Source organism: Canis lupus, chromosome 5, assembly GCF_003254725.2.
Source record: "Canis lupus dingo isolate Sandy chromosome 5, ASM325472v2, whole genome shotgun sequence".
Taxonomy (NCBI): domain Eukaryota; kingdom Metazoa; phylum Chordata; class Mammalia; order Carnivora; family Canidae; genus Canis; species Canis lupus.
This window is the reverse complement of record NC_064247.1, coordinates 63388419-63402759: the sequence shown is the minus strand read 5'-3', so window position 1 is coordinate 63402759 and position 14341 is coordinate 63388419. Positions and strand designations below refer to the sequence as shown.

At 43.0% G+C, this 14341-nt stretch overlaps 1 protein-coding gene across 4 annotated transcripts in view; it reads right to left on the bottom strand.

Moving 5' to 3' along the window:
* UBE4B (ubiquitination factor E4B) overlaps positions 1-14341 on the bottom strand; it is a 124393-nt gene that overhangs the window by 78732 nt on the left and 31320 nt on the right. For all 4 annotated transcript variants that reach the window (XM_049109565.1, XM_025427206.3, XM_025427208.3 and 1 more), the window contains one exon: positions 4937-5123. In XM_049109565.1, the coding sequence (XP_048965522.1) occupies positions 4937-5123 (187 nt within the window). The remainder of the gene's footprint in view (positions 1-4936; positions 5124-14341) is intronic.

Here is a 14341-nt window from a genome sequence, read left to right as displayed (position 1 = left end):
TAAGGATTTTTAAAATTCTGCTCAGAGTGCCAGGAAAAGCAAAGAGACAGACTAGAGCTGATCGTGGTGAAAGAGTAATGTTACAGTAAATGTTCTCTAACTAGAACTCAAGGGGCGCCTGGGTGGTTCAGTCAGTGGAGTGTGCAACTCTTGATCTTGGGGTTATAACTTTGAGCCACAATGGGTGTAGAGATTACTCAAAATAAAATCAGTTAATCAATCAATAGAACTCAAGTCTTATTTTGCATCTAACATTCCCCCCAAAAATATCTTTTCATTCACTCAGTCACTTAACTGACTGTGTGGCTGATAATACCTACTATGTGCTAGCATGGTTCTGGGGATAAGGAAATGAACAGCATTGATAAGGTCCCTGCTCTAACCTTATACTCTAAAGGGAGGAAGGGATGGTGATTAAAACAGCAACAACAAAAAAGTCCATAAATGGTACTTCCACAGGGAAGCAAGGTCTTTGCAGATGCCATTAAGTTAAGATGAGGTCCCTAATACAATAATTGGTATCCTCGCAAGAAAAGGGAAACTTAAACACAGACACACACAGAGAGATGGCCATGAAAACACAAAGGACAGTGGAGTGGTGCGGCCATAAGCCAAGAAGAGCCAAGGATGACCAGCAACCAACAGAAGCTAGAAGAGTCTTCACTGGAGCCTTCTGAGGAAGCACAGTTCTATCTATACCTTGACTTTTGACTTCTACCCTTCAGAATTGTGACAGAATATAATTCTGTTGTTCCAGGCCATCAAACTGTGATACTTTGCTATGGTGGCCCCAGTAAAAGGGTTGCAAAAGGTGGGATCACTGATGGGAGAAGCAACTTGCAAGACTCATCGCAGCTCCCTAACCTTTGTGCTAATAACCTGTATCAGAAAGCATCTCAACTAAAAAGGCTGCCAAGTGACTGCCACATCACTCCTAGATGAGGAAGTCCTCACCACGGTACCAGTTTACCCAGGATCTGTGTCTATCCAGAAAGCACTTCTTGATTCTAGAACAGAAGTTTCTCTTTCATATTCAGTGGATGGTAAATCTACCCACTGGCCCTCCATCTACCATCAAGGACCACAGAAAATAAGCAGTGGCCCTCCTCTTCCTCACAGCAACTTTTCACATTTTTTTTAAAGATTTTATTTTTTTTATTCATGAGAGACACAGAGAGAGAGAGAGAGGCAGAAACACAGGCAGAGGGAGAAGCAGGCTTCATACAGTGAGCCTGATGTGGGTCTCGATCCCAGGAGTCCAGGATCACGCCCTGGGCTAAAGGCAGGCACTAAACCGCTGAGCCACCCAGGGATCCCCGACTTTTCACATTTTTTAAATGAAAACCTATCACGTCCTCTTGAGATTTTTTTTTTAAAGATTTATTTATTTATTTATTCATGAGAAACACAGAGAGAGAGAGAGAGAGGCAGAGACACAGGCAGAGGAAGAAGCAGGCTCCATGCAAGGAGCCTGATGTGGGACTCGATCCCGGGTCTCCAGGGTCACACCCTGGGCTGCAGGCGGCGCTAAACCGCTGCGCCACCGGGGCTGCCCTTGAGATTTTCTTTTAAGTTATATAAGTCTATGTTGTTTTGGTCATTTTCTCTTGTGAGTCACTTATTAATTCAGCAGATGAACTGATTTAATGTGCCGAGCACTGCTAAACACACTGGGATACTACAGTCGGTAAAAAAATCTCTGTACCGTGGCTTACACTTTAGTAGGAGAAGCAGAGGAAACAGGATAGACAAGTCATATATGTGCAACATGAGCTGGTGACAAGAGCTCAAAGACAAAGTATACATGTCAGGTAGAGGTAGTACTTCCAGACAGTGTGCCAAAGCTGGTGATCCTTACATAAACATCTGAAGAGCTGAATGGAAAAGCCATGTGGATTTTTAGGGCCCCCAAGAGGGGTCATGGCTGGAATGTTCCAGGAAGAGCAAGGAAGCCTGTATGGCTGGAGGAGAGGCAGCAAGGAGGAGGAGCAGAGCCAAAGCAGGGCCAGGTCACACATAGCCTCGGGTGGAGGTGAGGACTTTGACTTTCATTCTTGATGAGGGGGAGCCAATGGAGGGAGCCAATAAAAAACTGACATGGCCTTATGGTCTTATGAGGTGCTTGTTTTCCGTTTCATTTTGTTTAAACTTGCTTACTTAATAAATCTGTGAAAATTTGTTTATCCAACCTGCCAGGCGCATAGCTAATAATATCTAGCTGGCTGTGGTTATGAATAATGGTGGTTATGTGAGAAACATAATCAAGACTTCACAGCATAGAGGTGCATTGCTCAAAACTAACCATCTAGAGCTGCCCAACTCTTCCATTAGTTTGTGATGGAGACATAATGAGCTTGCTGTGAAAAATAACCCTGCTATTCTACAAGCTTGTACTTGTGCTCCAGTGGAACCCAGTCTGGTACTATCCAAAGAGCCTGAAGTGAAGCCAGTGTAGGCATGGAGACAACAGTCAGAAGGCCACTCCAATAATCCAGGTAAGATATGTTCGTGTCCTAGACTCCTCATTTGGCCCACTGTTTTTGTAAATAAAGTTTTACTGAAACACAGCCATGCTCTTTCATTTATATATTGTCTGTGGCTGCTCTTATGGTACAGAAGGAAAAACAAATAGTTGTGACAGAGACTACAGAGTCTGCAAAACCAAAAATACTTACTATCTAGCCCTTTACAGAAAGTTTGCTGACTCCTGATCTAGAATATGAGGTAAAAAAGAAAAGGCAACGTTTTAGGCTTAAGCAACTTGAGAAAAGTGAACTGCCATTTATTGAGATGGGATTCTAGGAGAAGACAAGATGTGAGGAAATATCCAGAGCTCAGTTTTGGAGTGTTAACTATGAGATGTTTCTGAGATGACATCAGAGTCTGAGATTCAAGAACAGTTCTGGGCTAGAGAAATCAACTGGGACCAGCAGCTTGGAGATAACAATTAAAGCTGGAAAACCAGATAAAATCAGTAAATCAACACAGATGGAAAGGACAACAGGTTAAATATTGAGTCCTAGACCCCTGACATCTACAGGTCAAGAGAAATGAAAAAGAACCATACAAAGCTGCAAGAAGAAACAGAAAGGATGAAAACCACGAGAGTGAGGATCTCAGGAAGCCAAAAGAAAGCATGTCAAGAAGAGGGCCAAAGCCCCATCACCTGAGACTGTGATGGTGACTCAGAGCACAGGAGGCCTCACTCATGTGTATTCGAATTAGCAGTGGGTGCAAGGACAAAAGAAGGAGACAGAGGACAGGCAATTTGTGCACCAGAAGTTTTGTTGTGATGCAGAGCAGAACAGTGGGGTGGAAGCTGGCAGGGGAAATGAGATCAGGAGAGTTCCTTTTTATGTATTCCCATGATGGGAGTAGGAACAGCATGTATAATGACTGCTAAAAAAATAAGTTTTCTACTTGCAACAGAAACCCCGAGGAAGCAGGAAAGATGGGAAGTGCTGGGGCAATGGCTCTGAGTAGGGGAGAAGAGATGGCATCAGGGGACAGAATCCGGTAGAAGTGGATGATTCAAACTTAACAAGACAGAAAAAAAAAAAAAAAAAAAACTTAACAAGAACCGGCCACACATACAGGCAGGCAGGAGGATGTGGGGATGGGAAGCTTATGGGAATCTCCTGTCATCTGCATCTAAGGTATGAGCATGACTCTGACATGGGCCTCCTTCCTGCCTGTTGCTGATGCAGTGAGAGCTCAGGCCCCTTCCTTTCCCCCAGGTCTCCCCCAACAGTTCCCAGCATTTCAGGTGGGACTTGGTCATAGTGAGACAAACAGGACTGCGGTCACAGTGAGACAAATAGCACTGTCCGGTAGCACTGTTTCCAAGGAAAGGGTAAAAACCCAACTGGAATCCTGAGCCCTTCCCTTCTCAGAAGACCATCACAGCTTCTCAGAGGTGTACAGAGAATACATTTCAGGCAAACGCACTGTTTATAACTGATGATGTGGCATAAGCATCTCTCACTTTTATAATTAACAGAAGGATGTACAAGCATTTATGTTTACAAGGGGAAGAGTCTATAATGATGTCTAACAAGGCTTATGGTAACAGAAACTGCAAATACTTTTTTTTAACTGACAAGTTACTTAGTTCAGAAAAACAGATTATGTGGAAGGCAACTAAGGAAAAGTGCATTACCATGACTGCAGAACTAACAATCATATTAAATTATTTGATGACATGACAGTGAATGCAGGTCTGAATGCACCTGCTTTTTCAAAATTAGAATCCTAATCATAATACTAATTATAATGGTAATAATTCTTATGTTCAGCAAAAAGTTCACCTGATAAAAGACAGATGTTTTCAAATATAGAGTATGCATCAAGGTAACTGTTTCCCAACAAAAAGTCCCAACAAAGGATATCAACCTTGAGCCCATTAATTATAAAGAAAAAATTTTCATAATAGTTAAATAATTGTCAATGAGATAGTTATAAAACATCCATCAGTAAAACTTTTACACTCTGAAAATTCAGTGTTACAAGACAATGTAAAATTTAAAAAAGGAAATTCATATAGAGACTTGTTATTTTGACCATTATTTCAATCTTGCATTTTCAGATGATTTTATCATAAAAGAAAAGTACCAACCAAACTCATAAAATCAGGTAAACCAAATTAAGTCTTAATCACTTTGCCATCGGAGATTAAGACCTGATCCTGTTTGAAACAAACAACGAAAGTCATGGAAAAGAAAACCATTACGTTTAACACGTCATCACCAAAATGAATAGAGATTAACCAAACACAATATAATGATCTTAACCTTTTAAACTACCGCTTGCAGGATTTTAAAAAGTTGCTGTCCAATTCATTTCACCTTATTGTGAAAATGTCACAACCTAGAAAGCTTCCTAGAAAGCTATGACTGAAATTATAAATGGGTCCCAGGTACAGAGAAGTAAGGCTTACCTGATGCACCTATAGGGGAGGTAGCTGGGGTCATGTTGTGGACATTGAGACCAAGGCTCTGGGAAGGGCCTGGGGCTGATGCTGCGATAGGAGGCCCCAGAGGGTTCTCCCTCTGGGGCGAGGTGAGTGGGGTGGTTGGCTGGGAGGTCTGTCCACCAGCAAGTCGTGCAAGGCGCCTCCGTCGGATCTACAACAAGGAGAAAAGACATTTGATTTTTCAACCACAGAAACACAATTCTGCCTGAGTCGAACAACATTAACATTGTCAGCAACCATAAAAAGCCACACTGGAGTTTAACAGCTAAATATACCTTGAGAAAAAAGGATTCATTCAAAACAAGTAATAACTTATCATACTAGAACGTTCACAACCACCTCACTTTTTAAAAACTGCATTTGGGTGGCTCAGTGACCGAGTGTCTGCCTTCAGCTCATGTCATGATCCTGGAGTCCTGGGATCAAGTCCTGCATCGGACTCCCTAAAGGGAGCCTGCTTCTCTCTCTTCTTCCCTCCCTCTGCCTACGTCTCTGCCTCTCATTTATTCATGAGAGATACAGAGAGGCAGAGACGTAGGCAGAGGGAGAAGCAGGCTCCATGCAGGGAGCCCAATGTGGGACTCGATCCCGGGACGGGGACCTCAGGATCATGCCCTGAGCCAAAGACAGATGCTTAACTGCTGAGCCACCCAGGTGTCCCGAAATAAATTATTTTAATAAATAAATTAATTAATTAATAAAATAAAATAAAATAAAATAAAAACTGCATCTTATTGCCTTACAACCCCTGTTTATCACACTTCCTTAACTGATAATGTGAATCCACCATAAGCACACTATACTTTTAAACTGAATCTTGTTGTTTTTTTTTTTTAAGATTTTATTTATTTATTCATGAGAGACACAGAGAGAGAGAGAGATGCAGAGACACAGGCAGAGGGAGAAGCCGGCTCCACGCAGGGAGCCTGACGTGGGACTTGATCCCGGGTCTCCAGGATCACACCCTGGGCTGCAGGCAGCGCTAAACCGCTGCACCACCGGGGCTGCCTCGAATCTTGTTATTTTAATAAAACTGTGTAACTTCGTTATTTTAAAGAGCTGAGTTGTTTGTTTTTAGAGAGGAAGAGAGAGGGGGTAGGAGGTGGGAGAAAAGGCAGAGAGAACCCCAAACAGGTTTCACACCCAAGGGCTCAATTTCATGATCCTTGAGAGGACCTGAGCAAAAATCAAGAGTCAGATACTCAACCGACTAAGCTACCCAAGCTCCCCTTAATAGATAAGATTTTATTTTATTTTATTTTAATTTTTTTATTTATTTATGATAGTCACACACAGAGAGAGAGAGAGAGGCAGAGACACAGGCAGAGGGAGAAGCAGGCTCCATGCACCGGGAGCCCGACGTGGGATTCGATCCCGGGTCTCCAGGATCGCGCCCTGGGCCAAAGGCAGGCGCCAAACTGCTGCGCCACCCAGGGATCCCAATAGATAAGATTTTAAATAAATACTCAATTTAATTCACTAAAACAAAAGTTTCAAAAGTAACAATCGTTAAACCAAGACAAATTTTGCCATCGCTTTTAGAGCAAAGTAACTGGATTTTTCTTACTTAATTGCAAGAAAAATATAATCTGCCACTTCTTCCTTATAATACTCCAGTGATTACAATTATCTACCACAAAATTCCAGTGGATCACAGAAATGTTTCCCTCTCATTTTGATAGTCATTAATTCAAAACTAGGCAATAAACTCTCACCAACCACCTGCTGTCCCAGGTAGTGAGGACATCTAACTACTGTGATAAGGCTTCTCCCTCTACATAGGCATCAAAGAAGCAAATCAACTAGGCTGACACACTCATTCCATTACAAATAACGAAGAAGAAAAAGTTAACCTCTAACAAATGCTAACTGGGATGGACCTAATTTGAAATAAGAATCTGTCATTCTAACACTGCAGAAAATCTGCTCCTTCTATTGTTCAGACAACCAAAGACATCCTGATTCTTGACCCCACAGCTGAAAAGCCCACTCCAATGCCCCTGCTGCAAATACATCAACGAATTTACACAAAATCCTGAAGTTGTTTGGTTGTTTATCTATCTACTTCACTAGATTAAATCCCTTGAAGGAAAGATCAGGTCTTAATTACTAAAAATAAACACTGAGGGACACCTGGCTGGCTCAGACAGTTGGGTGTGTGACCCTTGATCCCAGAGTTGTGAGTCTGAGGCCCATGTAGAGGGCAGAGATTATAAATTAAAAAAAAATAAAACTGGGGCAGCCCCGGTGGTGCAGCAGTTTAGTGCCGCCTGTAGCTCAGGGTGTGATCCTGGAGACCTGGGATCGAGTTCCACATCAGGCTCCTTGCATGGAGCTTGCTTCTCCCTCTGCCTGTGTCTGCCTCTGTGTGTGTGTGTGTGTGTGTCTCTCATGAATAAATAAAATATTTAAAAAATTAAAAAATTAAATTAAACACTAACTCAGCACTTTGCCTTCTAGCCATGTTCTCAACACTTTATACATCCATACTCACTTATCCTCTTAATGAGCCTTTGTAGGTACTTATGCCCACTATATATATGAGCAAACTGTGGCACAGAGGTTATATCTTTGCCTAATTAGTAAGTGGCAGAGCTGGAATATGAGCTCATGCAGTCTGGCTCCAGCACATATGCCCTCACCACTAACCCAACAGTCTGGGGATCTCTGGGGGTCTCCAAGACCCTTGTAGAGGATATGCTGAGGCCAAAGCTATTTTTACAATATCACTAAGACATCTGCCTTTTTCGCTCTCATTCTCAAGTGTCTGATGGAGCTTTCCAGAGACTACGTGACATGTCATGTTGCAACACTTAAATACAGAATTTAATATGAGAATTCAGCTCTATTCTAGTAAATCAGACACTAAAAAGCCTTGCAGAAGTGAAGACAATGTCATTTTTCTCACTAAAGTGTTTGTTTTGGAAAATCTTCACCATATCCTAAGAGTGCAAAGGAGTCCTGAGACCAAACTTCTGAGAAGCAGGCCACCCTCTCTTATTCATCCTTATCTCCCTACTGTCTGTAACAGGTGCTCAGCGCTCACTCCCCGAACAGAGAACAGTGAAGGTCATTACAACTCATCCAAGGGAGAATTGGGATTGAGATGAAAAAACTCACTGCAAGAGATTACTGATTTCTCTCATGAACACTTACTGGGGGTGGAGTGTGGGGATAGTGGCTCAGAAATTCCCACCCCGACCTGTTCCCAATCCAATTACTCAAGCCAGAGACCTACGATTTGTGTTCACTGCTTTCTCACTTCCCCATCTCCTCAAACACAGTTTATCACCAAGCTCTGCTCGTTCTACCTGGGTCCACCCTCTCCTCTCAGCTCCTCTGCCATAACCCTATCCAGGCCATCACCCTTTCTCACCACACCCTCTGCAATAGGTCCTAATGAATCTGTATCCACTCTGGCATGGTGAAAACAAAGGCTGCATATTGTTTTCTTTAATCACTTTCAAGATTTCTGAAATGCAAATCAAACCACAATGAGATAACGCCTTATACCCACTAACATGGCTGCCACTGAAAAACCGTAAAACAACAGGTGCTGGTGAGGATGTGGAGACTCTGGAACCCTTGTGCACTAGTGATGGGAAAGTCAAGTGGTGCAGCCACCATTTTAAACAGTTGGGTGGTTCTTCAAAAAATTAGAAATAGAATTACCATAGGATCCAGGAAATCCACTCCTAGGAAACTGAAATACCCAAGAGAATGAAAGCAGGGACTCAAAGAGCAATCTGTTCACCCATGTTCACAGCAGCATTATTTGTAAGAGCTAAGGTGTAGAAGCAACCCAAGTGTCCATCAATGGATAAATGGATAAACAAAATGTGGCATATACATACAATGGAATATTATTCAGCCTTAAAAAGGAAGGATGCTCTCACACAGGCTACAACACAGATGAACCTTGAGGACATGATACTGAGTGAAGTAAGCTAGTCATAAAAAGACAAATACTGTATGATTCCACTTATATAAGGTACCCAGAGCAGTCAAATTCAGAGAGACAGAAGGTAGAATAGCAGTTGCCAAGGGCTGGGGCGATTTTAAAAATCTAAGTATAGAATAAAATCCTAAGCGATAAGAAAGCATGTTATCCTACTTTCCCCCACAATCTATTCTCCACGCAGCAATCACAGTAATTCTTTAAAAACACAACCCAGGACAGCCCCAGTGGCGCAGCGGTTTGGCGCCGCCTGCAGCCCGGGGCGTGATTCTGGAGACCCAGGATGGAGTCCCGCAGTGGGCTCCCTGCATGGGGCCTGCTTCTCCCTCTGCCTGTGTCTCTGCCTGCCTCTCTCTCTCTCTCTCTCTCTCTGAATGAATAATAAATCTTAAAAATAAATAAATAAATAAACAAATAAATAAATAAAAAAATAAAAATAAAAATAAAAATAAAATAAAAATAAAAACACAACCCAGCCTCTCCTGCCCAAACCATTCAATGGCTTCCCTACTGCACTTGGAATAAAAACCAAGTCCTCACTGTGTTCTATGGCGCAACCTGCTATGTCTCTCCAGGCTCCTGGCACACCACACTAGGTGGCAACCATGCTGGTCCTTTGACAGTTCCTAGAGCACCTTAAGCTCTATCTTACCATCAGCCACTTGCAATTCCTTAAGCCTAGAGGCAATTTTTCTAATTCTTGGCATGGCTGGTTCTTTCCCTTCGTTCCATTCTCAGCTTAAATGTCACTTCCTCCTAGAGGACTTCCCTGGTCACCTTATCTAGCACTATCCAATATTGTAGCCCTTTGATCATATGCTTCAAGCACTCTGCATGGTCTGTGTAATTATTTTACCTATTTCTTTTTTTTTAAGATTTATTTATTTAGGGAATCCCTGGGTGGCGCAGCGGTTTGGCGCCTGCCTTTGGTCCAGGGCGCGATCCTGGAGACCCGGGATCGAATCCCACGTCGGGCTCCCGGTGCATGGAGCCTGCTTCTCTCTCTGCCTGTGTCTCTGCCTCTCTCTCTCTCTGTGATGACTATCATAAATAAATAAAAATTTTTTAAAAATGTAGAATTCTTTCAAAAAAAAGATTTATTTATATAAAAAAGATTTATTTATTTATTTATTTGAGAGAGAGAGAGAGAGCATGCATGCACACATACTCACGAGCAAAGGGGGGGGGGGGGTGGGCAGAGAGAGAGAGGGACAACCAGACTCCACGCTGAATGTGAAGCTCTCATGTGAGGCTTGATCCCAGGGCCCTGAGATCATGACCTGAGCCAAAACCAAGAGTTGGACGCTTAACCAACTGAGCCACCCAGGCACCCCTGGAATTATATTATCTATTTCTTACTGTCTTGCTTACTATTTCCCTAGTAGGACAGAAGCTCCATAAGAAGCCACATCTGTTGTTTTCCCTGGTGTATCTCCAGCACTGAGTGTAGTGCCAGGCATGTAACAGCTCTGTACATATCCAATGATGGGGAAAAGTAGTATGTGGAATCAAGACAGGTGAAGTAATAAAGCCACCAGAAGAGTGTTTCACTAAATAGTCAAAGCCCAATGTTTCAGACTTCTGACATTAACTCTTTTTCAGATACCCTCTCATTCAACAAATATTCATTGAGTACCACAGTAAACTAAATAGTTCCTGCTCTCATGGCACTTGGATTCTAGCAGAGGCCAAAAGGACAACAGCCAAATGGACAAAAAGGATGTCAGGTGGTCATGAGCACCCTCAGAGAGAAATGAAGTAGGGAGGGAGAGCGGGGCCCACTGGGGAGAGGGTGCTGCGATTCTCACAGCAGGTGGATGGAGAGGCCTCTTGGGCAAAGAAGGCATCTGCAAACACGAAGGAAGACAGAGAGTAAAGCAGGTGGATATCTGGGAAGGATGATGGGAGTGTGGTTGGCTCATGTTCCAGGTCAGCAAACCGTATGTGGCTGGAGCAAAATGAGCAAGAAGGAAACAGCAGATGGTGAGTGCACCGGCATGAAGGGGTCTTATAGGCTGTGGTGAAAGCCCCAGCACTGGGAAGCCACCAGGGGATTTTATTCAGAAAAGTAATGTAATTCCACTTATGTTCGTATGATTATTTTGGCTGCTACAGAGAATAAACTGTAGGGGCAAAAGTAGAGAGGATCCTTAGAAGGATGACAATGACCTGAACTCGAATGAGTGAGGCCGTGAACATTGTAGTGAGTGGTCAACTGGGACACACTTTGAAGGTAGAGTGCAAGCTCACAGGATTTGCTGGTGGACTAGACGGTACCAAAGGAGGTAATAAGGCTGACACCAACATCCTGGGCCAGAGCAACTTATCAAATCAGTTTACTGAGACAAAGATGGTAAGAAACGAGAGAGGAAGGAGATAAAAGTTCTTTTAGACACATGATTAGTAAACATGAGACAGAGTTGTCTTCGTGTGAATTCTACCGCTTTTTGAGAAGATAGTAATTAGGGGGCACTTGGCTCAGTCGGTTAAGCGTCTGCCTTCAGCTCAGGTCCTGGGATAGAGCCTCGTTTATGGGTCTCTGCTCAGGGGGGAGCCTGTTTCTCCCTCTGCTCCTCCCCCTGCTCCTGCGTTCTCTAATAAATAATTAAAATCTTTTTAAAGTAGGTAGTAATTAAATAAACAGCAATTAAAACACATGATCTGACAAAAGGCAGGACAGAGGGCAGGTCAGGATGCCCCGGTGAGAGCTGTCAGCTTCCAGACAGAACAGAGAGCTGTGAGCTGGGACAAAGTCACTTCAGCAGTGTGTGCCCGTAGGGATTCAGAAGTCTGAGGATGAAGCCCTACAACACGACCCCTGGAGTGGGGGAGAGGAAGTGATACCAATAAAGGAGAGTGAGAGTGGCATCGAGGGGCCTCTGGGTTCACCAGGAGGGCTGACACTCCCTGGCTTCCTAGATACCAGGCAGAGGATTTCAGCCACGAATGACATCACTCTGTGTACGGGCTGAGCAACATGAAGACTGACCAGTGGACCTGGCAAGGAGGTGGGGGGACCTGGCTGGCTCAGCCAGTTAAGTGTCTGCCTTCAGCTCAGATCATGATCCCAGGATCCTGGGATCGAGCCCAGCATCGGGTTCTCTGCTCTGCAAGGGTCTGCCTCTCCTCTTCATCTGCCTCTCCCCCAGCTCATGCTCTCTCTCAAATAAATAAATGAAATCTTAAAAAAAAAAAAAAAAAAAAAAGGAAAGGGAACTGAGGGCCTCATTGAAACCTATTTTGATGGAGTGGGGCTGAAAGCTTGACTGGAGCCAGTCCAACAAAGAACGGGAGACTAGAAGTACTGCTTTCTGAGGTTTTTTACTGTAAAAGAAAAAAAAAAGAAAAGAAACAAAAGAGCTAAGTGGAGGAGGGGAAGGGAGTGATTACGGAGACAGTCCACCAGTCTACCCTGCCAAGGAAGAGAAGGAAGGATGAAAGTGTCTAAAGACAGATGGGCTACTGACCCCAGTGGTGTTACATGCACAACACACTAAGAAATGCACAGCAGAGGGACATGAACCCAGGATCTGTCAGGAAACCTGCATCCTGGTGCCACCCCAGACTGGCCATGCTTGCTGTCATCTTGGATAACACATTAAACTCTTCCTCAGCTAGGAAACAGGAATAATAAACTCAGTCCTAAATAGCTTCCTCGGGTAGCTATAATAATTAAACGGGGTAGTATATGAAAAAGTACTTAAAAACTACGGGTAAAGATAAATTATGGTATATTCCTACTTGGGAGTCCATGGGGCAATCTAATGAGTGAGCCTGTGCTCTACACAACAGCCTGGATGACTCTCACAAACAATATTGAGCAGAAACAGCTAGATATAATAAAGTGCAGATTGCATGACTCCATCAAGTTTCGAAACAAAAAAGAGGTGTGAGCAAGCTTCTAGGGTGCCAATGATGGTCGACTTTCTCAGACACTAGTTTCACAGTTGTGTCCGCTGTTTGAAAATTCACTGGTCTGCACGCTTTCAGCATGGGTAGTAGATTCGTGGGTCTTCATTTTGTTCTTCATAACTCAAACGGTAAATGCAATCTTTTCTATGTTTCAAACATGATATAATTTTATTTTTTTTTTAAAGATTTTATTTACTTGAGAGAAAGTGACACAAAGAGCATGAGCTGCAGAGAAGGGCAGAGGGAGAGGGAGAAGCAGACTCCCTCTCAAGCAGGGAGCCTGATGCAAGGCTGGATCCCAGGGCTTTGAGATCATGACCTGAGCCAAAGGCAGATACTTAATTGACTGAGCCACTCAGGTACCCCTCAAACATGAAATAATTTTTTTAAAAAATTAATCCTACTTGTCCATCAAGGCCTATAAATGCTACATTCTTTGTGTGGATTCTACAACTTCTTAAAATTTAGCATAAAAGAATACATAAATAGTAATTAAAATTAAAATACCTTATGTTAACTTGTATTTACTATCTGATACTGAAATTAAAGTAGTATTTTAAATTTTAAAATGTGTTTATCTAGGGTCACCTGGATGGCTTTGTTGGTTAAGTATCCAACCCTTGGTTTCAACTCAGGTCATGATCTCAGGGTCAGGAGATTGAGCCCCACTTCCAGCTCCACACTTAGTGCTGAGGATTCTTTCCCCTGCTTCTCCCTCCTCCTCTGCTCCTCCCCCAGCTCTCTAAAATAAATAATATCTTTAAAATGTGTTTATCTAGGGATGCTTGGTGGCTCAGTGGTTGAGCGTCTGCCTTTGGCTCAGGGCATGATCCTGGAGGCCTGGGGATTGAGTCCCACATTGGGCTCCCTGCAAGGAGCCTGCTTCTCCCTCTGCCTGTGTCTCTGTCTCTCTGTGTGTGTCTCTCATGAATAAATAAACAAAATCTTTTAAAAAACGTGTTTACCTATATACACCAATACAACAGAAGGCCTAATGAAGGGAGGCTTAAATTTTCACAAAAACCAGTATTTGGGGAGATCTCTTTGGGGTTTCATTACCTTAGGGGCAGCTAACTTAGGAGCCCATGCTTGGTTTCAAATTCAAGTTCAACTTTTACTACTTACTACCTAGGTAGGATCAAGAAAAATCACTAAACCCTCTCTGTGCCTCAGTTTTCACATTTGTACAATGGGGGTAAAAACTATAGCCTCTACAGAGTTGTGAGAAAACTACCATCTGTACCTAGTTTTCTGTTTCATTTTTCTCGACAGCTCTTATCTGACCTCCTACATATGTTCTGCTTATTCACCATTCCCTGGCTCTAGGTTTCTTTTTTTTTTTTTTTTTCTAGGTTTCTTAATGCAAGGGCTTCTCTCAGTTTTTCCTCTGATGTCTCATGGTGCCTAGAAGAGTACCTGAGACGTGGAAGGTGCTCTCTAAATATTTGCTGAATTAATGAAAGAATTAGTGAAAAGTACTAGAAAATGTATTGCACATA